The 27701-nt window shown below is 36.4% G+C and overlaps 2 protein-coding genes across 3 annotated transcripts; one reads left to right on the top strand and one right to left on the bottom strand.

Annotated features, from left to right (window-relative positions):
- Window positions 1–126: 126 nt before the first annotated feature.
- LOC125247683 (cholesterol side-chain cleavage enzyme, mitochondrial-like) lies at window positions 127–10432 on the top strand. The gene is given in 10 exon segments (XM_048159123.1): window positions 127–545; window positions 1511–1666; window positions 1744–1943; window positions 5338–5541; window positions 7469–7629; window positions 9484–9650; window positions 9861–9939; window positions 10017–10102; window positions 10104–10209; window positions 10310–10432. Coding segments are annotated over 10 exon segments (1539 nt in total). The 5' UTR covers window positions 127–288.
- ccdc33 (coiled-coil domain containing 33) lies at window positions 9697–27701 on the bottom strand. 2 transcript variants are annotated; one of them, XM_048159124.1, is made up of 12 exons: window positions 27539–27701; window positions 26180–26352; window positions 25996–26059; window positions 20296–20491; window positions 16561–16649; window positions 16056–16187; window positions 13765–13858; window positions 13383–13507; window positions 13208–13288; window positions 12659–12775; window positions 11492–11569; window positions 9697–10526 (listed from the first exon to the last, which is right to left on the bottom strand). In XM_048159124.1, exons 1-11 carry the CDS (start codon window positions 27581–27583, stop codon window positions 11507–11509), a joined length of 1179 nt encoding a protein of 392 aa, XP_048015081.1. In that variant the 5' UTR covers window positions 27584–27701; the 3' UTR covers window positions 9697–10526; window positions 11492–11506. The 2 variants fall into 2 exon arrangements, with proteins under 2 accessions (XP_048015081.1, XP_048015082.1); XM_048159125.1 differs by having other exon boundaries at window positions 9697–10437.

The raw sequence follows: 27701 nt of genomic DNA, 5'->3' as shown, positions 1-27701 counted from the left end.
GTCCCAACTTTTTTGGAATCGGGTTTGTATATATATATATATATATTCTATTTTTTTTTATATATATATATATATTTTTGGGTTGGAGGTGACCATTGATATATATATAGGGGGCTCCACATCTTATGAAAGTCCCAGAAAATTTGGGGTGGTCTCTTTGCATATGTCCTCAGCACACTTCTCCATCATCCTTGACGTGGGAAGTGGGAAGTCATATAAAAATAAACAGCTGCTTCCCATGAGACTGCAAAAGAGAGGAGCGTCAGAGAGAGGCAGTGAGAGGGTGTGATGGACCGCTGGAGTCTGAGGGCCCGTCTGGCTCAGTGTCTGTCCACACTGAAGCACCTGTCACAGGCCAGGACGACCCACACAGGACGAGTACCTGCAGTCCGAAAGGACAACTCTACCGTACTGCCCTTCAGTGAGATTCCTGGAGTATGGAAGAACAGTGTGGCAAATCTCTACACATTCTTGAAAATGGATGGCCTCAGGAATATCCACCGGATTATGGTGCACAATTTCAATATGTTTGGTCCCATTTACAGGTAAAACATTTTTGTTTTTTAACTAATAGTGCTATGTACAGGATTCCCACGGACATGAAAAATGTGATTAAAAATTCATGGAAATTCATTTTTAAAAAGTCACATGCATTTCTATTTCTTTGAGATTTTTTTTTTTTTTAATGAAATATTGCATTTTATATATATATATATATATATATATATATATATATATATATATATATATATATATTTTTTTTTTTTTTTTTTTTTTTATTTATTATTATTTTTTCTCTCTCCAGTAATCACAGACAACTGGAAAGCCATAAAAATGTATTGGTCAAAGGTGGTCAAAAAGAATTTGAATCATTGTATTTATGTTTGTTTCATACATTTTATTCTACAAAAATGGGTTTAATGACATAAAAAGTACTAAAATACTTAATAAAAATTCCTGTTTTCAGACATTCGTCCAAGGTACAAATATCACAAATTCTTGACTCATGAATATCAAAATGATTGCTTATAGCATTATTCCATTTGACCTAAACACAACATGCCATAAAAAAGTTACAAATATTGGGTATTTAAAATAATACTAATAATAATAAACCTTACTGACCTTGACATGCAGTAGTGAGGCATTTTATTTAGTCACATGACAACAAAATGGCTACTTGCATGTTGGTTACACCACACTTATTTGGCGCACAAAACCCTTTGCTTATTGTTTTTTTAAAGAAACAATAATAAAAATTGTCCTCATTTAATTTTTTCTTTTACAATCATTTATGTGACCTAAACATTTTTACACCACCACACAAACATAAAAAAGACTTTTAATTTAGAAATTGTTGCATAATAGTCTGTACTTGAAGGGTTGATGGGAACCTGTTCATCATCAAAGAGGTATATTAAAGGGATAGTTCACCCAAAAATAAAAATTCTGTCATCATTTACATTATAACATTATATTATGCCTATTTCTGCACAATAAATTTGGACAGGGAAAAAGTTGGATACTACGAGAGTGTGAACATCATCAAACCTGAAGACGCTGCTATCCTGTTCAAAGCTGAGGGTCATTATCCCAAGAGACTCCGGGTGGAAGCGTGGACCTCCTACAGGGACTACAGGAACCGCAAATATGGCGTCCTGCTAAAGTAGGCAGCGTCTTTCCAGATGTGCTATAATTACCAGGTTTACTGGAATAGTAAAAGGTATTGATTTGTTCCTGCAGAGATGGAGAGGACTGGAAATACAATAGGATCATTCTAAACAAGGAGGTGATTTCTCCAAAGGTGCAGGGGAACTTCGTGCCGCTCCTGGATGAGGTCGGTCAGGACTTTGTGGCTCGTGTCAATAAAAAGATTGAAAGGAGTGGAAAAAATGAATGGACCACAGATCTGTCCCATGAACTCTTCAAGTATGCACTGGAATGTAGGTCTGACACCATCAATAACAGACACAGCTTTTTTTTTTATTTTAGTACAATTGTCTGTACACTGAATAGTGCTGTCAATCGATTAAACATTAACTAATTACATAAAATTAATTACATTTAATTATGGATATTTTTTAATAATCACACCTAACATAAAAGTTTTTGATATATTTTTAATTTGTAACACTTTCAGAGTGAATCTCGAAATTAATGTATAAACAATAAAAAGACAGAATATTTTAAATATTTGTTTAATGGAATCTTTTTTATGAAAGAAGGCCAGTATCACTGATACCAGTACTGATACTGATGTCTCTTTTAAATAAAATAAATAATTATAAAAAAAATCAATATTAGCCATTAATTATAGCCATTGAACATTACAGTATAATTGAAATCTATCATTTGTAACATGGTTTTTAAAAATATAACAACTTTTAATTTAAGTGAACTTAAAACAATCTTCAAATAAACCCATTGTAATAAATGTCAGATTTTTACCTGCCCTGCAAATATGCACAAAAAGTTATTGTTTTCATTGTTTTTGACCCATGTAATCTTGCAATCAGTGCTTTAAGATTTTCAGGAAGGTCTAACAGGTAAATATACAGAAATTGATACATTTCTTGAATAATTTCTGTATCTGTGAAGTTAATAAACACTGCACAGTCTTCACTGCATAAATTATGATTTGAACATAGATTAATCCTTATTAAACCATTAAACAAAAGTGATTTAGTCAAGAGCAGTGAGTGATTTTCTCTTTTGAATGACAGACAGCAGCAGGTTTATTAGGCTGCTGTCACTTTAAAGGATTAGTTCACCCAAAAATTAAAATAATTTCACCCTCGTGTCGTTCTACACCCGTAAGACCTTTGTTCATCTTCGGAACACAAATTAAGATGTTTTTGATGAAATCCAATGGCTCAGAGAGGCCTGCATTGACAGCAATGGTACTTCCTCTCTCAAGATCCATAAAGGTACTAAAAACATATTTAAATCAGTTCATGTGAGTTCAGTGGCTCTACCTTAATAATATAAAGTGATGAGAATATTTTTTGTGCACATTTTTAACAATATCTAATGATGGCTGATTTCATAACACTTCTTCTTGAAGCTTCTGAGCTTTATGAATCAAATCAGTGGATCGGAGCGCCAAAGTCACGTGATTTCAGCAGTTTGGTGGTTTGATACGCGATCTGAATCACTGATTCGACTCAAAAGATTCATAACGCTCCGAAGCAGTGTTTTGAAATCAGCCATTACTAGATTATTATTAAAAAGCCGTTGTTTTTTTGTTTTTGTTTTTTTTTTGGCGCACAACAAAAAATATTCTTGTCGCTTTATACTATTAAGATAGAACCACTGAACTCACATGAACTGATTTAAATATGAAGAGTTTCGTTGCAAAACGAGATAACTCCGTTTTTAACATTTTTGTCAAAACATGTCTATTATTATGTTATCATGTTATTATTTTGTTTTATGGTGCTACTTAGCTGTATTTTTTAAGTTATGAAGGTTTAAATCAAAACAAACCAACTGCAGTTGAATTGATATTAATTGGAATGCACAACCAAAAAACAAGATTTTTGAAAAATTAAAAAAACGGAGTTATCTCGTTTTGCAACGAAACTCTTCATATGTTTTTAGTACCTTTATGGATCTTGAGAGATGAAGTACCATTGCTGTATATGCAGGCCTCACTGAGCCATCGGATTTCATCAAAAATATCTTAATTTGTGTTCCGAAGATGAATGAAGGTCTTACAGGTGTGGAACGACATGAGGGTGAGTAATAAATTACATTATTTTCATTTTTGGGTGAACTAACCCTTTAAGACCTGACGCATGTGACGCAAATCTGACACGCATCCTATTTTCTCACAACTCTTTATGTTCGTTTAACACTTTTTAAATCATTTAAGACTGCTTAGGAGGATACTCGACAAAACAGGAATTTTAACATATACAGTACAGTCCAAAAGTTTGGAACCAATTTTTAATGTTTTTAAAAGAAGTTTCGTCTGCTCACCAAGGCTACATTTATTTAATTAAAAATACAGTAAAAAAACAGTAATATTGTGAAATATTATTACAATTTAAAATAACTGTGTACTATTTAAATATATTTGACAAAGTAATTTATTCCTGTGATGGCAAAGCTGAATTTTCAGCATCATTACTCCAGTCTTCAGTGTCACATGATCCTTCAGAAATCATTCTAATATGCTGATCTGCTGCTCAATAAACATTTATGATTATTTTCAATGTTGAAAACAGTTGTGTACTTTTTTTTTCAGGATTCCTTGATGAATAGAAAGTTCAAAAGAACAGCATTTATCTGAAATACAAAGCTTCTGTAGCATTATACACTACCGTTCAAAAGTTTGGGGTCAGTAAGAATTTTTATTTTTATTTTTTTGAAAAGAAATTAAAGAAATGAATACTTTTATTCAGCAAGGATGCATTAAATCAATCAAAAGTGGCAGTAAAGACATTTATAATGTTACAAAAGATTAGATTTCACATAAACACTGTTCTTTTGAACTTTCTATTCATCAAATAATCCTGAAAAAAAATATTGTACACAAATATTTTGTGCAATTGTACACATTAAATGTTTCTTGAGCAGCAGATCAGCATATTAGAAGGATCATGTGACACTGAAGACTGGAGTAATGATGCTGAAAATTCAGCTTTGCCATCACAGGAATAAATTACTTTGTGAAATATATTCAAATAGAAAACAGTTATTTTAAATTGTAATAATATTTCACAATATTACTGTTTTTTACTGTATTTTTAATTAAATAAATGTAGCCTTGGTGAGCAGACGAAACTTCTTTTAAAAACATTAAAAATCTTAGTGGTTCCAAACTTTTGGACTGTACTGTATATTATCTAAACACATTAGGCGACTATATAATGTTTCTGGTTAATATTTATTGTTTCTACAAACTCATTTATTAAATTTTCATACACACAAAATAACAGTATAGCACTAGTTCCTCAAGCTCATAGTTTTTTTTCCACTTACATTTTATCCATTCATGATCTGAGATGGCAATTTCTTTTCCCCCTATCAAGCCTTTTAGCTTTGCATAAAACTTTACCAGGGATCATCCTGTATTAGAGAAATAAGAGAAATTTATACAAGTGATAAAGAAAGTATGTGATGACACAATACTGTTGCCAAAAGTTTTATCACTTAATGAAGGGAACCTTCTTTTTTTTTTCCTAACATAATTTACATTAATTCAACAGAGGTTTTTGATCAAAGTTACAAATGATTTTTACAGGGATAGTTGTTTACCCAAATGAAAATTCTTTATAATTCTTGTGTGGAAGTGAACGGGATTTGAAAGCAAACTCTGTGTGTTTCTCTCAGCTGTGAGTGCGGTGTTGTACGGCGAGCGCTTGGGTCTGCTGTTGGACTACATTGATCCAGACGTCCAGCACTTCATTGACTGCATCACCCTCATGTTTAAGACCACCTCGCCCATGCTGTACCTCCCCCCGGCCCTGCTCCGCCACATGGGGGCCAAAATCTGGAAGGACCATGTGGAGGCCTGGGACGGCATCTTTAACCAGGGTAACATGACACTGGTTGTATAGAGTAAAATTCATGCTGGTCTTTTTGGCGGGAAACACTTCAGGCCCCGATATACCCACTGCAAAGTTATTTTTCTTTCTTTGCTTAGAGATAAAAAGAATTTCAAAATAAGTGACCAGTGTTTTACTTTTAGCAAACATCCTAACACCGCCCATGCTGCTGAAAATGATGTTTAGATGAATATGTGAATATTCAACAATAAAATAAACACACAACAAAAATGACAGCGGTGAGAAAACAGCAGTTAAGAAAGCATCCGATCATAGCGATGTGGATGTTTGCACAAAATCTGTATTTTGTTTATTTATATAGCACATTATTTACAATATATTGCTTTAAAGCAGCAGCTTTACAATATCAAACATGAAAAAACAGTGTTGGTGTCTCTTTCAGTTAGAATTACAACTTCATTTTCTACTATAAATCCTTTTGGGAAAAGGATTAGTTCACTTTCAAATAAAATTTTCCTGATAATTTACTCACCCCCGTGTCATCCAAGATGTTCATGTCTTTCTTTCTTCAGTCGAAAAGAAATTAAGGTTTTTGATGAAAACATTCCAGGATTTTTCTCCTTATAGTGGACTTCAATAGACACCAAACGGTTGAAGGTCAAAATAACAGTTTCGGTGCAGCTTCAAAGGGCTTTAAACGATATTAGACGAGGAATAAGGGTCTAATCTAGCGAAACCATCGGTCATTTTCGAAAAAATGTAAATGTATATGCTTTATATAAACAAATGATCGCCTTCCAAGTTGTTCCGCCAAAACCGCACTTTCATATTCTTCAAAAAATATGTAACGAACGCAGCGGCAGTTCCATTTTTTCCGTAAGTAGAAGAGGGAAGGTGTAGGACATACAGCATATGCTTTTTGAAGAATACGAAAGTGCGGTGTGGCAACCAGGACGGGCGAGAGCCGTGAGGGAACGGCGTGAGGCCAGTGGCGCGAGAGTTAATGAGCTCCACCTGGGAGGCGCACCGGCCTCGAGTCTCTCACGGAGGAGCTCCGGAAGCATAAAAGGAGGAGCGACGACAGTGAAGGACCAGGCCTGGACTTTATTTTATGTTTTATTATGTTTGTGTGGCCGGCAGATGTCCGCGAGGGTCTGCCGGCATTACTTTCGTTTTGTATTTGTTTATTTTGAATTAAAGTTTTGTTGAATGTTCGCTGGTTCCCACCTCCTTCTTCCCATATTTAAGAACCGTGTTACATGCGGTTTTGGCAGAAGCATGTGGAAGGCAATCAATTGTTTATATAAAGCATATAAATTTAATTTTTTTTTCGAAAATGACTAATCATTTCACTAGATAAGGCCCTTATTCCTCATCTGGTATCGTTTAGTTTGGAGGTGTTAAAGTATTAGTTCACTTTCAAATTAAATTTTCCTGATAATTTAATCACCCCCATGTCATCCAAGATGTTCATGTCCTTCTTTTTTCAGTGAAAAAGAAATTAAGGTTTTTGTCGTTTCGCTAGATAAGACCCTTATTCCTCGTCTGGTATCGTTTAAAGCCCTTTGAAGCTGCACTGAAACTGTCATTTTGACCTTCAACCGTCTGGAGGCCATTGAAGTCCACTATAAGGAGAATAATCCTGAAATGTTTTCATCAAAAACCTTAATTTCTTTTCCACTGACGAAAGAAAGACATGAACATCTTGGATGACATGGGGGTGAGTAAATTATCAGGAAAATTTAATTTGAAAGTGAACTAATCCTTTTCCCAAAAGTTCACTTTGGCAAGCTGTTTTTGAACTCCCAGTACGAACTCCAAACGAACATCATTTTTGCCTGATTTTGTTTGAAATTACATCATACCAGTTCTTCGATTTCACTTTAAGTAAATCAGGGCCTTTCCTCTTGAAACATCCAATGATTTTTCATCCCTCAATGTGTTTTTTTCCAAAGCCGACCGATGTATCCAGAATATCTACAGACAGTTGAGGAAAGATCCAGGAGCCAGCGGGAAGTACCCTGGTGTGTTGGCTAGCCTTCTAATGCTGGACAAACTGTCCATCGAGGACATAAAGGCCAGTGTCACAGAGCTGATGGCTGGAGGGGTTGACACGGTACGATAAATATTCAACTCTACAGGAATCGGCTATTCAGAAATAAAAATGGCACAATTTTTTTATTTACTCACATGTCGTTCTACACCTTTCTTCTGCGGAACACAAAAGAAGATTATTTAAAGGGTTAGTTCACCCAAAAATGAAATTTCTGTCATTTATTACTCACCCTCATGTCGTTCCACACCCGTAAGATCTTCAGAACACAAATTAAGATATTTTTAATGAAATCTGAGAGCTTTCTCACATCCCCATAGACAGCAACAGACCTACCACATTCAAGGTCCGGAAAGGTAGTAAAGACATAGTTAAAAGTGATCATGAAAAGCGTCAGAGAATGACACAGAAATTATTGTTGAATAAAGTCGTTATTTTTGTTTTGTTTTTACGCATAAAAAGTATTCTCGTCGCTTCACAAAATTAAGGTTAAACCACTGTAGTCACATTTACTATTTTAACGATGTCTTTACTACCTTTCTGGGCCTTAAAAGTGGTAATTGCATTGATTTCTATTGGGGGGGGGGGGGGGGGTCACAAAGGTCTCAGATTTCATCAAAATATCTTAATTTGTGTTCTGAAGATGAACAAAGATCTTACAGGTGTGGAACGACATGAGGGTGAGTAATTAATGAACTAACCCTTGAAGGAATGTTTTTGTCCATGTAAAGAAAGTCAGTGGGGTCCAATATTAGTTTTGAACCCTATTGACTTTCATTGTATGGACAAAAAACATTCTTCAAAATATCTTCTTTTGCATTTCACAGAAGTAAGAGAATGTCATGACTGAGTAAATGTACAGTACAGTCCAAAAGTTTGGAACCACTAAGATTTTTAATGTTTTTAAAAGAAGTTTCGTCTGCTCACCAAGGCTACATTTATTTAATTAAAATACAGTAAAAAACAGTAATATTGTGAAATATTATTACAATTTAAAATAACTGTTTTCTATTTGAAAATATTTCACAAAGTAATTTATTCCTGTGATGGCAAAGCTGAATTTTCAGCATCATTACTCCAGTCTTCAGTGTCACATGATCCTTCAGAAATCATTCTAATATGCTGATCTGCTGCTCAAGAAACATTTAATGTGTACAACTGTACAAAATATTTGTGTACAATATTTTTTTTCAGGATTATTTGATGAATAGAAAGTTCAAAAGAACAGTGTTTATCTGAAATCTAATCTTTTGTAACATTATAAATGTCTTTACTGCCACTTTTGATTGATTTAATGCATCCTTGCTGAATAAAAGTATTCATTTCTTTAATTTCTTTTCAAAAAAATAAAAATAAAAATTCTTACTGACCCCAAACTTTTGAACGGTAGTGTATAATGCTACAGAAGCTTTGTATTTCAGATAAATGCTGTTCTTTTGAACTTTCTATTCATCAAGGAATCCTGAAAAAAAAAGTACACAACTGTTTTCAACATTGAAAATAATCATAAATGTTTATTGAGCAGCAAATCAGCATATTAGAATGATTTCTGAAGGATCATGTGACACTGAAGACTGGAGTAACGATGCTGAAAATTCAGCTTTGCATAACAGGAATAAATTACTTTGTCAAATATATTTAAATAGAAAACAGTTATTTTAAATTGTAATAATATTTCACAATATTACTGTTTTTTACTGTATTTTTAATTAAATAAATGTAGCCTTGGTGAGCAGACGAAACTTCTTTTAAAAACATTAAAAATCTTAGTGGTTCCAAACTTTTGGACTGTACTGTACATTTTAATTTCTGGGTGGTATTACAGAATATGAACTCAGCTTATGTAAAGTGTGTTTTATTTGAAATGTTTTCAAGGTTGTTGTATTGGTATATTTTCTGTATTTTTGTGTGCGTCAGACGTCTATCACACTGATGTGGACGCTCTATGAGTTGGCCCGACATCCGGACCTGCAAGAGGAGCTCCGGGCGGAAATCTCGGCTGCTCGTATCGCCTCTAAAGGAGACATGGTGCAGATGCTCAAGATGGTTCCTCTGCTTAAAGGAGCCCTGAAGGAAACTTTGAGGTATACAAACAGTTCATTCACTCCAAGATATCACGGCATAAAACACTTTTCTATTCAACTGTAGGGGCTTTTATTTTTCAGGGTTGTTTTTCATTAAATCTTTTTTCAAGGTAGTTCAAAGTGGTCGTAGAAACACTCAGAAATAAAAGAATAAATATGACTCGCATTTGGCTTTACCGTGTGTCTGAAATCATGTAATTTCTTTTGAAGGTTACATCCTGTAGCAGTGAGTCTACAAAGATACATCACTGAAGACATCGTCCTTCAAAATTACCACATTCCAGCTGGGGTGAGTGTGATTTTAAGGAAATAACTGAAGTAACGAATTGGACAAAATACAACTGTTCATTTGTCTGTCTGGATCAGACTTTAGTTCAGCTGGGTCTGTACGCTATGGGTCGTGATCACCGGGTCTTCCCGCACCCAGAGCAGTACCGTCCCTCTCGCTGGGTCAGATCCCAGAGCCACTACTTTCAGGAGCCTGAGCTTCGGGTTTGGCCCACGCCAGTGTTTGGGCCGCAGGATCGCCGAGACAGAGATGCAGCTCTTCCTGATTCACGTATGTGGATTTCTAAAGAGAGGAACATCCTATCCTCTTAAGTGGCAAAATAACGTTGGGCTGGTTTTCTTTCTTATTTGTTGTTTTGTCATCTTTATAGATGCTGGAGAACTTCAGGTTTGAGAAGCAGAGGCAGGTGGAGATCAGGAGCACGTTTGAGCTCATCTTACTGCCTGAGAAGCCCATCATGCTAACCATCAAACCACTGAACGCCGGCAGATAGCAGAGCTGCAAACAGGGAAATGATGTCGAGGACTGAACTGGATGGAACACTGAGCTTTAAGGATGGCAAACAATCCGTCTTTGAGATGTAATACCTGTCAAAAGATTGGACTCAGTTTAAGTTTCTCATGATCTGATCGTTCATTTACTCATCCTCATGTTGTTCCAAACCTGATTTTTTTTTGCTTCTGTGGAACATAAAAGAAGATATTTTGAAGAATGTTGGGGGTGAATCAGTCATTTTTCAAAATATTTTCTTTTGTGTTCCAATGTTTGGAATGACATGAAGGTGAGTAAAAATATTTAAAAAAAGAAAAAAAGTTTAAATATTTTGTGAATTTAAAACAGGGTTATTATTGTAACTGAAACTAAAACTAAAACCATAAAAAAAAAACATTTTTGTTATTTGAAGTAAAATAAACATTAACTGAAAGAAAATATTTAAAAAACTTAAACTTATTTTGTTTCAGCTAGTTGCCAATGAAACATTTCTTATTTTTGTTTAGTTTAACTTGATGTACTAAAAAAGAAAAAGAAAAACTGAAATAAAAATTAATAAAAACTATAACATATTCATTAAAAAATGGATAAAAATGACAAAAACACACTACAAAATTACTAAATCTTTAACTGAAATTAAAACGAACATGGAAAATATAAACATAAAATCTAGTTTTAAATATTAATAAAAACTACTAAAATAACACTGATTTAAAATATGAGTTTTCATTTCATTTTAATGAATTAATTTTTCTTGATGAATCTCCTCATTTGTTTAAAAGGTTTCATGACTTTATTATTAATATTTTCCAGATTTTAAAACAATGAGTACAGAGCGTGTGTCCAAAGTTTTGACTGGTACTAAATGTCAGACTGTCTTGTTATTTTTCAAAAACAAAAATGTTGAAAGATTTTTAAAACATAAATACATCCAAATATTCTGAAGGTTTTGAATTAATATAAATAAAAGAAATAATGGCATATATAAATGTTATGGTTTTTATATTTAAAAAACACAGATTTTTTTTTTTTTTCCAGAAATATTTTGAAAAATACTAACACTGATTAGACGTGATCACTTCAGAGGTTCCAGTTGCCTGTGTCGAGAATGTCCCAATACAGACTCAGTCACACTTTTCTGTTAGGAAATAAAAAAGGATGACTCAATAGACCAGTGGTTCCCAAACTTTTTAGCGTGGAGTACCCCCTGAAGGGATTACCATCCTTCTGAGTACTCCCTCTCTTCCACTTCGACTGCAGTCACACCTTTACCATTAAGCGACAATATTTGCCCCCTAAATTGATTTTCCAGTACATGTTTTACCTTTATGAATAACTTTATAAAATAAATAATGTTTTAAATAAAAAAAAAATGTTCAATAGAGAAATATGCAATGATGGTAAAACTAAGTAAAACTTTTAAATATTAAACTAAAACCGCCAGTAGGTGGCAGCAAGTCACTGTTTTTATGAGTGAATCATCGAGTCATTCATTCAGTAACGAAGCAAGTGGCTGTAAATGAATCATTGAATCATTCTTGAATCTCTCACGATTCGTTCAAAGCCGCAGAATTGTTTTTGAAACACAGACGTGCAAAATAGAGTAAATACTGACAGTACTGAGTTTAAAATGTATGTTTTGTTTTTTTACCTGTTGTATAATAATGTCACGTTTGCAGTCACGTGGATATTTGGGAACAATTGCGTTCTTGCTCGTTATCATCATTAAATACAAGAACTCACACAAGGTATGTTTTTGTATCGGAGAAAGTTTGAGTCTTAAATCGAAATGAATCCATTATCTGTGTCTATGTTTGTTCTTCATGTGAGTAAGTGCTAAATCCCCACTTTTACAAAGGTGCACTGTCGAGAACGACAGTAATTTAGCGCGATTTAAGGCAGCAGACTGCGCACAATCAATCATATGAATGCTGCTTGTGTGGATACAGTCATTTTTTACTGCAAATGATGAGGTTATTTTATTAAATGTACTGGATTTATGACATTTTGGCAGTTAGAAATAGATGCTCGATTTTAATATTATTTTAAGGTAGAATTAAATGAACTACTCAGCATTTTGTTCGCGTACCCCCTTTTGTCACTTCACGTACCCCCAGGCGTACCCCAGTTTGGGAACCACTGCAATAGACGATACCATATAGTCTATATATTTCCAAGGTCAAACAAATATAATAATAGTTTACATAAACAGCAGTCATTTACTGACCACGGGCAGATCAAGAAGAATCATGGTTGATGTTCGAGCGAATCCATGTTCATATTCACTGAGTCTGGTCAACATCTCTTGTTTATCTTTCCCCCACTGTCTGGAGTTCTCTTTCAGCTGCACAAAATGACCAATATCACAAAGACACAAGCACTGCAGTGTTCAAAAAACATTATTTATTATAATTTCTTGTGTTGACTGGAGCGTCTTGTTCCAGTATTTGTGTAAACAAAAACATCCATTTTATGGAGCTACACATGAAAAAATATAATAACTTGACTTGAATTTGTTTTGAAACAGAGCTGCAGATTGGGCTAATGTTACTTCTTAGGACTTGCTTCTTTGGTAAAAAAGTAAAGTGATACAAGAAATTATATGGGAAAGAAAGAACAAATGAGAAAAGTCACTGGCCAGACTCGAACCTCGATCACCCACATAAGCACCACAGCTCAATGTTTCAAGAGTGCTCGCACCAACCACTGCACTCCAACCCATAATTTACACTGTGTGTGAAAGTGAAATGTCTTCTCACAGCATTAAAGATCAAACCTGTTGTTCCAGTGTCTGGATTCGACCCTCAGCTCTCGCCAGCTGCGTCAATAAGTCCAGCTTCTCACTGTCTGAGAAAGGCTGATGGGATCAAAACCATTAATAAAATGTGCACAATAAAGCATTCGTGCAGCATGGCTGTTTGAGGGGAAACTACTGGTGGTCTTGGGTTTACCTGCACAGGCTGTTGAATGATGACAGGTGGGGGTAGATTACGTTGCCTGTCTAGCTCTGCTCGGAGTCGAGAGTTTTCTGCCGCCAGCACAGACTCGATCTCTCTTCTCTTGAGCTCCTCTTCATCTATATACAAACACGATTATTTGTCAGTCGCAATCTCTGGAGGGCTTTTAACACTTTTTATTGATAAAGAAAGTAGTAAGAGGACTGGAAATTATGGAGAGAGAGTAGAACAGTTATTAGGGCATGACGCAGGCCAGATTCGAACCCAAATTTCCAGCATGAGCACCACAACTGCTAAGCCATGGCTCTGACTATTAAATTATAACTGAAATTGATGTTTATGTGTAATTCCACCAAAAGCAGGTGTAAAGGCACACCTTTATGTTTCACAGCTGTTCTCTTCTTGTCTGAATTTTCTTTATTTCTTTCCTTCAGTTTTGCATCCAATATTTTCTCCATCTTCTCAATGACCTGCACAGTGCATTGAAACAAATACAATACATTATACATCAGATACCTGCTAGATAAGGAAATAGTTCATCCAACCACAACCAAGAGCATGGAGAGGTTGAATGCATTCGAACAGCCACAAAAGACCACCTACTGAACTAATGTGTAAACATTATGGGAAGCGCACTAGCCAGATGGGATTTAAACTTTGTCAGCAGAAGACCTAAGTTTAGTTTGAAGATGAAAAACATACCAATCACAATGTTCTCTCACCATTCCTGATTTCTAACACACACTCACTGTTTTCGGCCGGTCTTGCGGCTGTCAGAGCAGAAACAAAAGCTGCTGCTCTCTGTATGTTTTTTTGTCATCTCCAGTCGTGTTCATATGTAAATTGATGGAATGTGTCTGCCTTGTCTACTTGTGATCCGATCTTAATACCAGGTGTAAACAGGGCCATGGATTCATTTCATGCTACCTATATGTCCTTTTAGGAGCTTGAATGTTTTGGACCTCATTGACTTTCATTGTATAGTGGAAAGCAGCTGAGACATTCTTCAAAATATCTACTTTTATGTTTTCCAAAGAAGAAAGTCTCAGAGGTTTTGGAATGCATTGTTAACTATTAAAGATAATTGTCAGTAAATGAAATAAAGCTGAAATAAAATGTCTATCCCTTTAGGACCACAGTGTACCATCTTCTGATGGCTACTTTCAGCAGGATAACGCACCATGTCACAAAGCTCAAATCATCTCAAACTGGTTTCTTGAACATGTCAATGAGTTCACTATACTGAACCTGACTCCACAGTCACCAGATCTCAATCCAATAGAGCAGCTTTGAGATGTGATGAAACAGGAGATTCGCATCATGGATGAGCAGCTGACAAATCTGTCAATATGGACCAAAATCTCTGAGGATAGTTTCCAGCACCTTGTTGAATCTCTGCCACAAAGAATTAAAGCACTTCTAAAGGCAAAACCCAGTACTAGCAAGGTGTACCTAATAAAGTGCCCGTTGAGTGTAGATGAATAACATAAACTTAAAGGTACCCTAGAATTGAAAATTGAATTTACCTTGGCATAGTTAAATAATTAGAGTTCTGTACATGGAAAAGACATACAGTGAGTCTCAAACACCATTGTTTCCTCCTTCTTATGTAAATCTCATTTGTTTAAAAGACCTCCGAAGAACAGGCGAATCTCAACATAACACCGACTGTGACGCAACAGTCGGGATCATTAATATGTACACCCCCAATATTTGCATATGCCAGCCCATGATCAAGGCATTAGACAAGGGCAGCCAGTATTAACGTCTGAAGCAGCACAGCCGAGTCATCAGACATTATGCAGGTAAGCAAGCAAGGACAATAGCGAAAAATGGCAGATGGAGCAATAATAACTGACATGATCCATGATATCATGATATTTTTAGTGATATTTGTAAATTGTCTTTCTAAATGTTTAGTTAGCATGTTGCTAATGTACTGTTAAATGTGGTTAAAGTTACCATCGTTTATTACTGTATTCACGGACACAAGAGCCGTTGTTATTTTCATTTTTTAAACACTTGCAGTCTGTATAATTCATAAACACAACTTCATTCTTTATAAATCTCTCCAACAGTGTAGCATTAGCCGTTAGCCACGGAGCACTATCAAACTCATTCAGAATCAAATGTAAACATCCAAATAAATACTACACTTACATAATCGGTTATGCTGCATGATGAACACTTTGTAAAGATCCATTTTGAGGGTTATATTAGCTGTGTGAACTTTGTTTATGCAATGTATTATAGAGTCGCGAGCTTAGGGCGGGGAGCGCGAGCATTTAAAGGGGACGCGCGCTGAATCGGCACATATTTAATGATGCCCCAAAATAGGCAGTTAAAAAAAATTAATAAAAAATAAATAAATCTATGGGGTATTTTGAGCTGAAACTTCACAGACAAATTCAGGGGACACCTTAGACTTATATTACATCTTGTGAAAAAGCGTTCTATGGCACCTTTAAATCAAAAGTTGATATTTATAAATATTACTAAAATAACACTACTGGAATGACATATGAGTGAGAAATGATGACAGAATTAAAATTTTGTGTTGAATTATTATTTTGTCCCAAATTTATGCTCAAACAAACTGAGTTTTTGAAAGCTTGATTGTTTGGTGGTCGAAAAATGACAAAAACTGTGTATTGAGAAGCTAAATACCTTTTCCTGTTGGCGAACTGTATCCTCCAGTGCAGTTATTTTACTGCCACGGGCCTGATATCTCTTTAGCACAGCCTGCTGCTGTTGATGTGCTCTTTGCAGCTGGACAAACTCTTTCTCAATGTCATTCTTCTGCAATAAACAAAATAAAGAGATAAAACTCTGCACACAGGCCAAACGAGTCCATAAAGTGGGATAACTCAATCGCCAGGGGTCTATTAAGACTCCAGCCAGCCTTGTGTATTTTTAGCTTCACATCAAATACAACAAGCAATATGCCATGCAGTCTGGAGACAAATTCAATGACATGATCCAATCAATGATCTTGAGAGGAAACCATTAATGCATTTGATACAGCATTTCCTTAATGCCAGAAAACATCACAAATGTATGCCAGTCAATGGACCCCTTGAGCTTCAGAAAGGAAACGCGGTCTCTGAACACTGCTGCAGCTTTTATCAAAAACTTTAAATGATCTGAGGGAGAAGGGCCTTGATTAACCCACCCTGATGAGCTCGTTTTGAAGCTGTTGGATTCTGTCCTTCTGGGCAGCTGCTTTGCTGCTTTCACTGGAGAGCTTGAACTTCAGAGAGGCTGTAGAAAGTGTTATAGAAGATTAATGAGCACATAATGAACTAGCTTATTACAAAAACAATAAAATAAACATCACTGTATAACATATTTAAAATTAATCTCTTCCTTCTGTTTCTTTTAGAGACAAACCAAGGTACCAAAATATGTTCTGAAAACCTGTTAGCTGGGAACATTTATATTTCTGTTTTTATTAAATGTAATATATAGATATAATTTAGTATATGGAGTATTTATGGTCAAAATCTGTTCTGAGGACTGCAGAAACATCAACAAATGGTTTGACCATGACACTGTGGAGATATTTTTGGAGAAAACATTCCAGACATTATCTAAACCCCTGAAAGCCAAGCAGCACATTCACCATAGAGAGGAAATTACAGCCTGCATTTGCTTTGAAGGCCTCAAAGGTCTTTGACGCGTCCTTTAAGCGGAGCCTTGTGTTTGTGTGCATATGAGTGTGTGAGGGACGCAAACTGTCCTTCAGCAGATAAGGCAGCAAGTGCTTATCAGATTCTCTTAGCTAAATGAGAAGTCTTATCAATCCTCAGCACAGCTCAGTGAGGACATGACACCTGTGCAAATCACTTCACGCTCACAACTTTTAACATCCGAAATATGATACTCCAATAGTCGCTTCCCAAAACTTTTACCTGCTGTTGTTTAATTATTTCTGTATGTACTTATGTGGCGGCTACTGGTCTGTCAGAGAGGGGAAGCTCATTTTCCCTACATCATAAAATTGCTATTTATTTAAAAGAAATTCTGCCCTACGTTCCTTTTCAAGAAAATTATCTGTGACCCTGCTAAACTAGGAGTCTTTTCAGTGACTTGACCAGTTCCTCTCAGCCAGCAGAGCTGGTCTTAGAATGAATGAATGAATGAAGGAATGAATGAATGAACGATCTAAAAAAAAATATTAAACTCTGTAAAACTGAAACAAGGAATGTGGTGTATAATTGTGTGAAATGTATGATGAAAATCAAGCAATTTTGCCAAGCAAATATAAAAGAAATAGGTTGCAGCAGTTTTTATTTCGACTGAACTTGAGAAATCCGCGATGGGACTGAGCACGAATAGCTTCAGGTTCCTTATAGACAGAATCGCTGTCAGTCAAAAGGAGATGCAGTCTTTCGACAGACCCTCCAATCATCACGCAGCGTTTATCCAATGACCGTCTAGTTTCGAAGCGCTGAAAAAAACCGTTCAAAGCAGCCCCATTGAAGTCAATGGACGCTGGGCTTCAATAGGGAAATGCACTGTGACGCTGCGGGAATGTATGAGAAGGAATCAGCAGCCGACCTGCTATATGTAACTGATCTGAACAACTCGCTTTGAGATGAACGTTTTCTAACGCATTTTTAGTCAATAAAATGTTAATACAATAGTACATATTTGACCATTAATTTTGTGACATTATAAGGGAAGCCGAGCTTCCCTTGCAGTCTTAAAGAAATCGCCACTGGTACTTATGTATATCACCCTGCTGAAAAATCCAGCTAAAACCAGCCTTAGCTGGTCAGGCTGGTTTTAGCTGGTCTCCCAGCCTGGTCATAGCTGGTTTTAGAGGGGTTTCGGTTAGCTAGGAGACTGGGAGACCAGCTAAAACCAGCTACTTCCAGCTCAAACCAGCTAAGACCAGCCAACCAGCTTAGGCTGGTTTTAGTTGGATTTTTCAGCAGGGCATCTCTCCTTGTTAATTAGCAGTGTTAGCCAAGCAAGCTAACTACTGCTACTGCTACCATTAAGTATAATCTTTGTTTTCAAATCATCAATCAAATTTGATAGTTTGGGTTAAAAACCATTCAGAACACCTTGGTGTTGTTCTAATACTTACCATTAAGTAATGAGAGTGTAATTTGTTCGTTTGTGCTACAGACATAAATGATAGGCCCAAATCATGCTCTACAAATCACTCTGAACTCCTTTGTGGTGTTTGCTAATTAAACTAAATATTGCTAATATTTACCATTAAGTATTAATCAAAGCATAATTTGTTACTTTGTGCTACGGACATTATTAATACCTCAAAGCACATGCTAACTCACTCATAACACTTTAGTGGTGTTTGCTAAGCAAGCAAAATATTAGGCTACAAATAATTATTAAGTATTAATCAAAGCATAATTTGTTACTTTGTGCTACGGACATTATTAATACCTCAAAGCACATGCTAACGCACTCATAACACTTTAGTGGTGTTTGCTAAGCAAGCAAAATATTAGGCTACAAATAATTATTAAGTATTAATCAAAGCATACACAGTAAAATCCCCAGAGTTAAATCAACTCTGCTCAGAGTACATTTGGTCCCTCTCTAAATAGTGTTAAAGTAACACTGAAACAGAGTTAAAGTTAATGAGATAATTAAGCAATTAATAAGGCTGTTCTTGTGTTTCTATTTTCTTTAGTGATTCTGCTTGTTAATAGCAGGTGTTCATCACTAATGCACAATCATCACTTAATTAATTGCTTAATTATCTCATTAACTTTAACTCTGCTTCAGTGTCATTTTAACACTATTTAGAGAGGGACCATATGTACTCTGAGCAGAGTTGATTTAACTCTGGAGATTTTGCTGTGTAAATTGTTACTTTGTGCTATGGACATTATTAATACCTCAAAGCACATGCTAACGCACTCATAACACTTTAGTGGTGTTTGCTAAGCAAGCAAAATATTAGGCTACAAATAATTATTAAGTATTAATCAAAGCATAATTTGTTACTTTGTGCTACAGACATTATTAATACCTCAAAGCACATGCTAACTCACTCATAACACGTTAGTGGTGTTTGCTAAGCAAGCAAAATATTAGGCTACAAATAATTATTAAGTATTAATCAAAGCATAATTTGCATGCTCATGCTACGGACATGAATAATACCTAAAATCATGCGCCAGTAAAAACCACTCAGAACACTTTAGTGTTGTTACCAGTAAGCTAACTATTGCTAAAAGCTACTGAATACCTAAAAACCACATAAGTAAGCTGACTACTTACAATTAATCTTCAGAGTGTAATTTGTTAGTTTGCGCTACATGAAACCTCAAGTCATGCGCTAAAATCATTCATAACACCTTAGCTAAGTTTGCTAAGCTAAAGCAAGCTAATTATTGCTGGTATTTATAATTAAGTATTAATTTTTAGAGCACAGTCAGTCTGTGCTAAAGGCATGAATGAAACCTCAAAATAATTTGCTAATGGTGTTAACCTTAATGGTGTTTGCTAAGTAAGCCAACTATTGCTAATATTTAAAGTTATACTAATCAGAGTGTAACTTGTTAGTTTGTACTATAGATATCACTCAGAGCACCTTAGTTTGCTAAGCAAGCTAGTTTGTTTTTGTGTTGTTTTAGTTTGTGCTAGAGACTTGTTAGCATTGTGGCGTCAAGTTTTAAAATGTAAAAATGTAATAAATGATGCCAGGAGGATATTATGATAGAAAATTTATCCAAAGAAAATATTTGACTGGTTGCCAGCTAGTTAATTTTGGTGGTAACATTTTACTGAAAGGGCTGAAGAAATTGCAGCATTAACTGTGGCTGGTAATCAGCTAAGGTTAACTGGTGAAGTGTATACACATAAAGAACAGTGCCTTGGCTAATCTTTATATGCCTAAATGAGATTATAGTGGGAGGAATTATACCGATCAGGTCAGCAATCTCGGTCTTGGTCATGACGTCAGTGTCGGTGTCGTCCAGCAGGGTGTGGCCCAGGTCCTGATGCAGGGAGAGGTCATGCCGCAGCTGACTGTTCTCAGACTCCAGTCTGCTCACCTGAGAGCGCAGGCCAATGATGTCGTCCGCCATCTTATGCATAGCCGCACGATAGTTTTCCAACTCCTATGGAGAAATAAAAATGGATTTGTACATTCAAAATTACCTGCAAATATAGTTTGAGAATGTGAACCATAAGTTTCCGTTTATGAGATTCTTTCAATAATACAGCATGCAAAGTGAAAGAGCAGAAACCATAGCCCTAGTATACCATGGTACTTTGGTATATAGCCTATCAAGGTATTTTTATGGTAATCCAAAGTGCTTCAAAGAATACCATTGCACTACCATGTAATTTGGTGTTTATCTTAAAGGGATAGTTCACCCAAAAATGAAAATTTGATGTTTATCTGATGCAGGTGACTTTGTTTCTTCAGTAGAACACAAATGATGATTTTTAACTCCAACCATTACGGTCTGTCAGTCGTATAATGCATGTCAATGGAAATAAAATCTATGAGAGTAAAAAAAACATGCACAGACAAATCCAAATTAAACCCTGCGGCTCTTGACGACACATTGATGTCCTAAGACACAAAACAATCAGTTTGTGCATGAAACCGAACAGTAGTTATATCATTTTTTACCTCTAATACACCACTATGCCTTGAGCGCGCACACAGCATCCGGTGCGTGAGGTGTGTACATGACTGGCGTAGTTTACACAAGCACCGTAAGTGATTTCTCGCCCGCATACGTCACTCATTGTTTACACAGTGCACAAACATTGTAGGTACGACGGCTAATCAAAATGGTACATACTTGCGCTTATCCAGATTGTTCAAACCGACTTAAAACTAAAAGATTACATTCTCTCGCGTGAACTCATTCGGGAGTGGTGATTTACCAGGTATTCCCAACTTCTGAGCCTGCTTGCCTGAAGTTATGGTTGATAGCTCTTCGGCTGGATATCAACACACTCATTAACATACTAAAGTTGTTGAGGGTCTGCAGCGATCATTTTTCCCCTGATGATTTTACATACCCAGGAGAGGATCACGTACGACTTAAACCATCAGCTGTGCCTATGGTTTTTCTACATCCAACTGAGGTATGTGAACAAGATCTTTGTATGTGTCCTTTTTATTTGTAAAGCTGCCTTTACGAAAAGTAACAAAGTAAAATGAAGTTTTAATGTAATAAAACCATGTCTTTTAGTGGTTTACTTCCATTTGTATAACAACTGTTGTACTACAGGCACCGGATGCCGTGTGTGCACTCAAGGCAGTTGGACATAGTGGTGTTTTACAGGTAAAAAATGATATACTGTTTGGTTTTTCACACAAACTGATCGTTTCGTGTCTTAGGACATCAATGTGTCGTCAAGAGCCGCAGGGTTTAATTTGGATTTGTCTGTGCATGTTTTTTTTACTCTCATAGATTTTATTTCCATTGACATGCATTATACGACTGACAGACCGTAATGGTTGGAGTTAAAAATCATCATTTGTGTTCTACTGAAGAAACAAAGTCACCTACATCTTGAATGCCCTGGGGGTAAACAGATAAACATCAAATTTTCATTTTTGGGTGAACTATCCCTTTAACGTTTGGTGTGTTTTTATCATTGAATGTTAATTAATGTTGACCTGACAATCCCATTTGAAAGCTTTAATAGACTACTCAGGATTCAATATTGGAGTGATGCATAGTAGTGATGGCTTAAAATGTTAAAATTATAATTTTTTTTACATTCAACCAAATGTTGATAATATTTAGATAAAGATATGCTTTCAACTTAATAAAAAGGAAATATTTTTTACATATTATTTTAACAATTATTTAGTCAGTTACTTAATTCTGGAAACAGTTATTTATTCACCGTTATTTAAGATAATTATATTGTCTTTTTGTATTTATTAATGTATTTTTTAATCAAAGACTACAAAAGGAGGCTGACTTTATATTTTAGTAAGGAGTTGCCTCAAAACAGGATCATGATAGTTGGAGGTCATTGGCATAATTAACTGTCTAGGATGGGCAGATGCAGTTTCCCGCCACTAGGTGGAATCAAAGTCACATGTTCAGTCGGGATGCTGTCTGAGGGAAACACCGCGCCAAAACATAATCAATAGCAGTCTGTTCGTATGTGACGCCTGTCTGAGCCAGACTATATGCCTAATTAACATTCATTTTTATGCTTTGCTTGTCTCATTTAACCATTTTTAAAGGTAAGGCAGATATACTGTCGTTTTTTAAAGTGTAGTTGGGTTAAAACAGCGGCTGTCATCAACAGTCATTGGCAGATACTGGAACCCGAATGAGAACTAGGTACAGAGGATAGAGGGATTAGGATGAAATCCACCAAATTAAAGGTATTTTGTTTTTCTTTCTCCAGAAACTAATTTCCAGAAACTCTTGGACATGGATCATGACGTCCAGTATTACCTAAAATAAAGCTAGGTAGAGCTAAAATCATGCTGTCACACTCATAGTCATACCCTTAAAAAGGTAACTGAATTTCAGCTTCCTCATTAAAAAAAAAAATAATTATAAATACATTTAAATACACAACATGCATGTTTCAATAAAAATTACATTAAAGTGCATTTTAGTTTACCACAAATGCTTGTCAGTACTTCAGCAGTACACTTCAACCATATTTCAAAGACAACATTATAAATTACATATAAAGATGTGTACTTAAGTGGACATTACATTCAGTTCACACTTAAGTATATTCTTCTATATTATTTCTGTAATACGTACTCATTTAAAAAAGTGCACTTTTTTCACAAGTGTATTCACAAAAATGGGATGAACAAAGTGTAACAAAGTCATTATAAGACTAGTATGCAGTCATTCTGGCACATCTACATTTGTCAACATGTCTTTAGTTCAGTCTATAGAACTGAACAATAGCATTGAGACATTGTATTGTACTAAACAGACAGCACACCAGGGCCATTGTGTGATGTGCCTCACTTCCAGGCATCCTTTTGTGCCATTGTGTTAGTCGTATGTCGCATGTCATGTAACATGCCACTGAGGCGTCTGCTTTTCACTCAGGGTCACTCTGTGCAGGAAGGGGGTCTGCGTCGGGTACGCAGAAATGGGAGGGGTGGGAGAGGGACCGATTAGGCGATTCAATTCTGGGCCAGTGTGCTTGTGGCTCCCTTGGGTCGTCTGAAAGAAATTGAGCGCTTAATTGAAAGGGCACACATGCAAGGTGAGAATGATGATCGGTGAAGAGATGGGGCCCGCGGAGGGGAGGAGACGGAGGGAATCATCTGAACCCAATGAAAAAGTGTATGGAGAGAGAGATTGGTCCCCATAGATGCCGCAGACAGAGGCCCTGCTTAGCCTGGACTGTTGCTTCAAACAATCACATTATAAAAGCACATATGGGTTTCTCTCTCTTTTTCTTTCTCTGTGGGGTGCTTTGCAATGATTCTGTTATGATGAGAAAAGCAAAGCCAATACAATCTTTCCATTTCATCAAACCATACTGTAGAGTGAACACTGGACATATAAGGGTCACCTTGAGATGGTCTTGAGGGCTTTTTATTTGAATTCCTGAATCATGGTGTGAATATTCATTAAGTATAATAAAACAGCTAAAAATAAAGTATACTTTGATTTTCACGCATATGCTAGGTATGCGTATACTAGAATATGTGATGTAAATACAAAGTTCTGGCATGAAACTAGATGGCGCAGGCTAATAGGTCCTTTAACACACCTGCTAATTATCACATCAATATCTATAGGTCACAGATGTTTGGTTCCTGCTGTATTAGTAGCCAATGAGCTACACGCTTAATCTTTAAATACATGAGTTAGCATTGCTTAGTAGCGCAGCGTGCTTCAGAAACCCTCCACCTTCCCCAGCTCCACCTGTATAGATCTGCTACGGTTATTCATGTATGCTATATTGTACAGCAGCAGCATGTCTTACTTGCTCACAGCAGCGTGTCGTGTATGTATTGGCAGTAGCAAGTCCCGTACTGCAGCAGCAATAATCAACAGCAGCAGCAGCAGCAATTAAGCAGCAGCAGTGTAGCAGATCTATTCCGCCAAGACCAAAAATATCTACATTGTCATATCCATTACCATACCAAACACTCTGAGAGTTGTCATGACTGAAATAGCGTCATCAGTACAATACGCAGTACAGGCGCGCAACCTACCGCATATGCTGCATCTGAAATTGCATACTGTAAATACTACATTTGGTTTGAAACTCACTTATGAATGTGTGTAGTATGAATGAAATACAGACACACTACATCAGCCATGTTGTTACTTTCATGTGACCAACTGTGTCAGTTGCGTTGCTTCACTGCCATTCATAAATCCCCTCCCGTGGCCTCATGGGATAGTAAAGTGTCCAGTGAATGAGCACTTCAGAATCTCACCAGAAGTAGTAGGTCATCCGGATGCTTTACGTCTTCATGAATACTGTGAATTCAGACACTACTCAGCTCACATATTGTTTTTCGCCTATTGTATAGTATGGAATTATGCATATTCGGACGCAGGGATACTTCTGTATAGGTACTCAACTCTAATTTTTTCCTCTAATTACTTGGTTCACAAGGTGGCATCACTGGCCCGGGCCTTCGTTTTGCAGCTGGAAAAAAAAAAACGGAAGAGACGGAACAACAACAACAAACTACTGGAGACGCAGCAACAATAGACCCCAATAGATTAAGAGATACACACAACTCTAGTTTTTAAAAAACAAAAAAACAAAAAAAAACAAAGGCATTTTTATCTGTCATGACTTTTGGAGAGAAGTAGCGTAGATACTGAACAAGGATTAAAGGTAGGGTGGGAAATTTCGGAAAGGCTAGCAAATTAGCCTTGAAAGCATGAGATCCCACACTCCCTTCAGAGCACTCTCCAAAGACGAGAGATGGCGTTAAATGACCATGCCTCGAAGAACATAACATTACAATAATAATGAACATAAACAAATCTTACTTGTACCAAAAAGCTCTTACTTGTACCACCTGACTGCTGCGGATTTATTTTGGTGTTGATAGTGTTGCCACAGAAACGCATAATTCCGATTCTGAGGATGTGAACTGCTTAGAACTGAGTAGAACGTCACGGGTTGCCACCTCTTAATTACGGTTATGACATGGCATGAACACAGCATAAGCTTGTTGTTTTGGTTCAGGAGGAACTGTAAAAGGCGGCTGCTCTTTGTTTGTTGCACTCTGTGACTGTCTGTCTACAACTCTGCATAGCCTTATTGATGATGCACGCTGATGGTGTGATGTCTGCGCGAGCAGGATGCGCGGAGATATGGAAATACATAGGTTGATAGGCAGGTAGTACATCTTATCATTGCATTCGGACCGAATTTTTGGTCCTGAGTCTTCCGCAGAAGATACGTACATATTTTTTTTTAACTTCAATAACTTTGTTATTGATTGCTATGAGGATGTGAAGAGAGTTTCAACCAGTATAGCAAAAAGTGTTTATGAACAACATTGCCTACTATACCATATGCCAATAGCTAAAAGTCTGGTTCTGAATAAGTTTGAAAGTCTCTGAGGAAAGGTAACACTTCTGGGAAACTTCTAACAGGAGCACACGTAATATACAGTTTTATTACTTACTTTAGTTTGATGTTCAGTGACTCCACCTACATGAGGGTCATTTTTGAAATCAGGTACTGAGGGACTGAAAAGGAAATATTTACAGCAACAAATAAATGGAAATGGAAATGGAAATTATAGGTTCAAACCAAAGCCAAAAACTGTGATTGATGATTGTAGTAGCCATCATGTGATATTCTTTTACCTTTTTTGTGCTGAATGTACATCAAACGTTCGGTTGAGCTGAGAGTTTGACTTTTTCTGTGGTACAAATTCTGTCCTGGTCTGAGTTTTAGGCTTTTTGACGAGGTGAAGATACTCCAGGAGGATTTTTGAGAGGGCGTCATGTGACGGCAAATCATAGGAATCCCTTTCCATCTGAGGGAAAAAACAAACGTTTAAAGCGGAACTCACTAAGATTTGCGAAGCTCCCCCTACAGGTTCCTTCAGTGAATCACACTGTCGTAAATAGTCCAAGCGCAGCTCTGGACTACAACGACTACAACGCTCACCAGCGCAGATACAGTACAAGAAATCTCGATGGAGGTGGGTAATTTTCGAAATTGTCTTATAAAGTCATAATATATACATTGTTTTTGAATTACCATAAAGCATTTTGTCACTCTCGCGTGAACGTGAACATGAGGCGAGATTGTGTCGGGTCGGTGCAGCTCAACTTGCAAGTGCTGTTTTCTGGCGTAGACGTTCCAGAAGGGGTTAGTGCACGCCTCAAACACACCACTACAAGTCAATTAACCATCGTAAGGACTTATAAAACTATTTATGAAGGTAAAAAAAGTTACTTACAGTAGTTCTGCTTTAAAGTCACTATGAAATCAAAATTGACAATTCTTATTTTTTACTTTTGGATTATTGCAGTGTTTACTATAAATGATTTATTTGTGCACATCACTTTTTTTTTTTTAAATTCATGTTCATGATCTTTAATCAAAATAACTTTCCCTCTTGCAGCAACATATCCTCTCTTATCTGATGACGTGAGGGCGGATATATGTCACAATAGGTGAGAAAAGTCTAGTGCAAATTCTGTTTCATGCCAACTTTAATAACATATCCTGACAAAATGCAGTAGAGACAGTTGAATATTAGGCCATTTAACAGTATGGTTTGCATAACACATTACATACCTGCCATGTAAAGTTAATACAGTATATTTTTCTATATCCAGTACTTATAGACCAGGTCACTGGCCTGTAATATTTCTGCATTTTCAAAAATGTATAGTAATAAACTACATTTACTCATAAAATCCAAAACGTGTCCACATAGAGAGTTTCATGAGAATGAAGATAGGAGGAAGGTCTTAAACCCATCACCAAATACAGTATGTTGTGGTAACTACATACAATATGCTTTTGTCTCAATGTAATGCAAATAGGACAGAAGTCCAAATACCACCAGCCCATCTCGTTCAAACAAACACTCCCTGTGTAACCTCACTCCCCATTTCTGCTCCATTCTGCCATAAACCATCATATGCAAAGACTTGTTCTGAGATCAGCAGTAAAGGACATCAGACCACCAGTATCTGTTAAGAGGTTACCTGTGCGCTCGCAGGTTCATTCTGTGGATTCTCAGTGTTCTGCATGAGGCTGAAACGTTCTGAGATCTTGTCAGGAATATTAAATAGGTGAATAAATGGCTGGATGAAGAGACAGCTCTGACTGTGTTAGCAACCTGACCTTGGGTTACCACAACACAAATCC

This window comes from Megalobrama amblycephala, linkage group LG15, assembly GCF_018812025.1.
Source record: "Megalobrama amblycephala isolate DHTTF-2021 linkage group LG15, ASM1881202v1, whole genome shotgun sequence".
Taxonomy (NCBI): domain Eukaryota; kingdom Metazoa; phylum Chordata; class Actinopteri; order Cypriniformes; family Xenocyprididae; genus Megalobrama; species Megalobrama amblycephala.
Note: the sequence above shows the minus strand (reverse complement) of the source record. Positions and strands in the feature narration are given on the sequence as shown.

Bases quoted from the DNA above. Each gene is read 5' to 3' on its own strand.
- ccdc33 (XM_048159124.1), bottom strand. From the start codon at position 27,583: ATGCAGAACACTGAGAATCCACAGAATGAACCTGCGAGCGCACAG. The intron at 26,060-26,179 runs GTAAAAGAATAT...TTTCCTTTTCAG, and splicing joins GTACATTCAGCACAAAAAAG to TCCCTCAGTACCTGATTTCA. The intron at 20,492-25,995 runs GTAAGTAATAAA...ATTTCTCCATAG, and splicing joins TCACTGAACATCAAACTAAA to GAGTTGGAAAACTATCGTGC.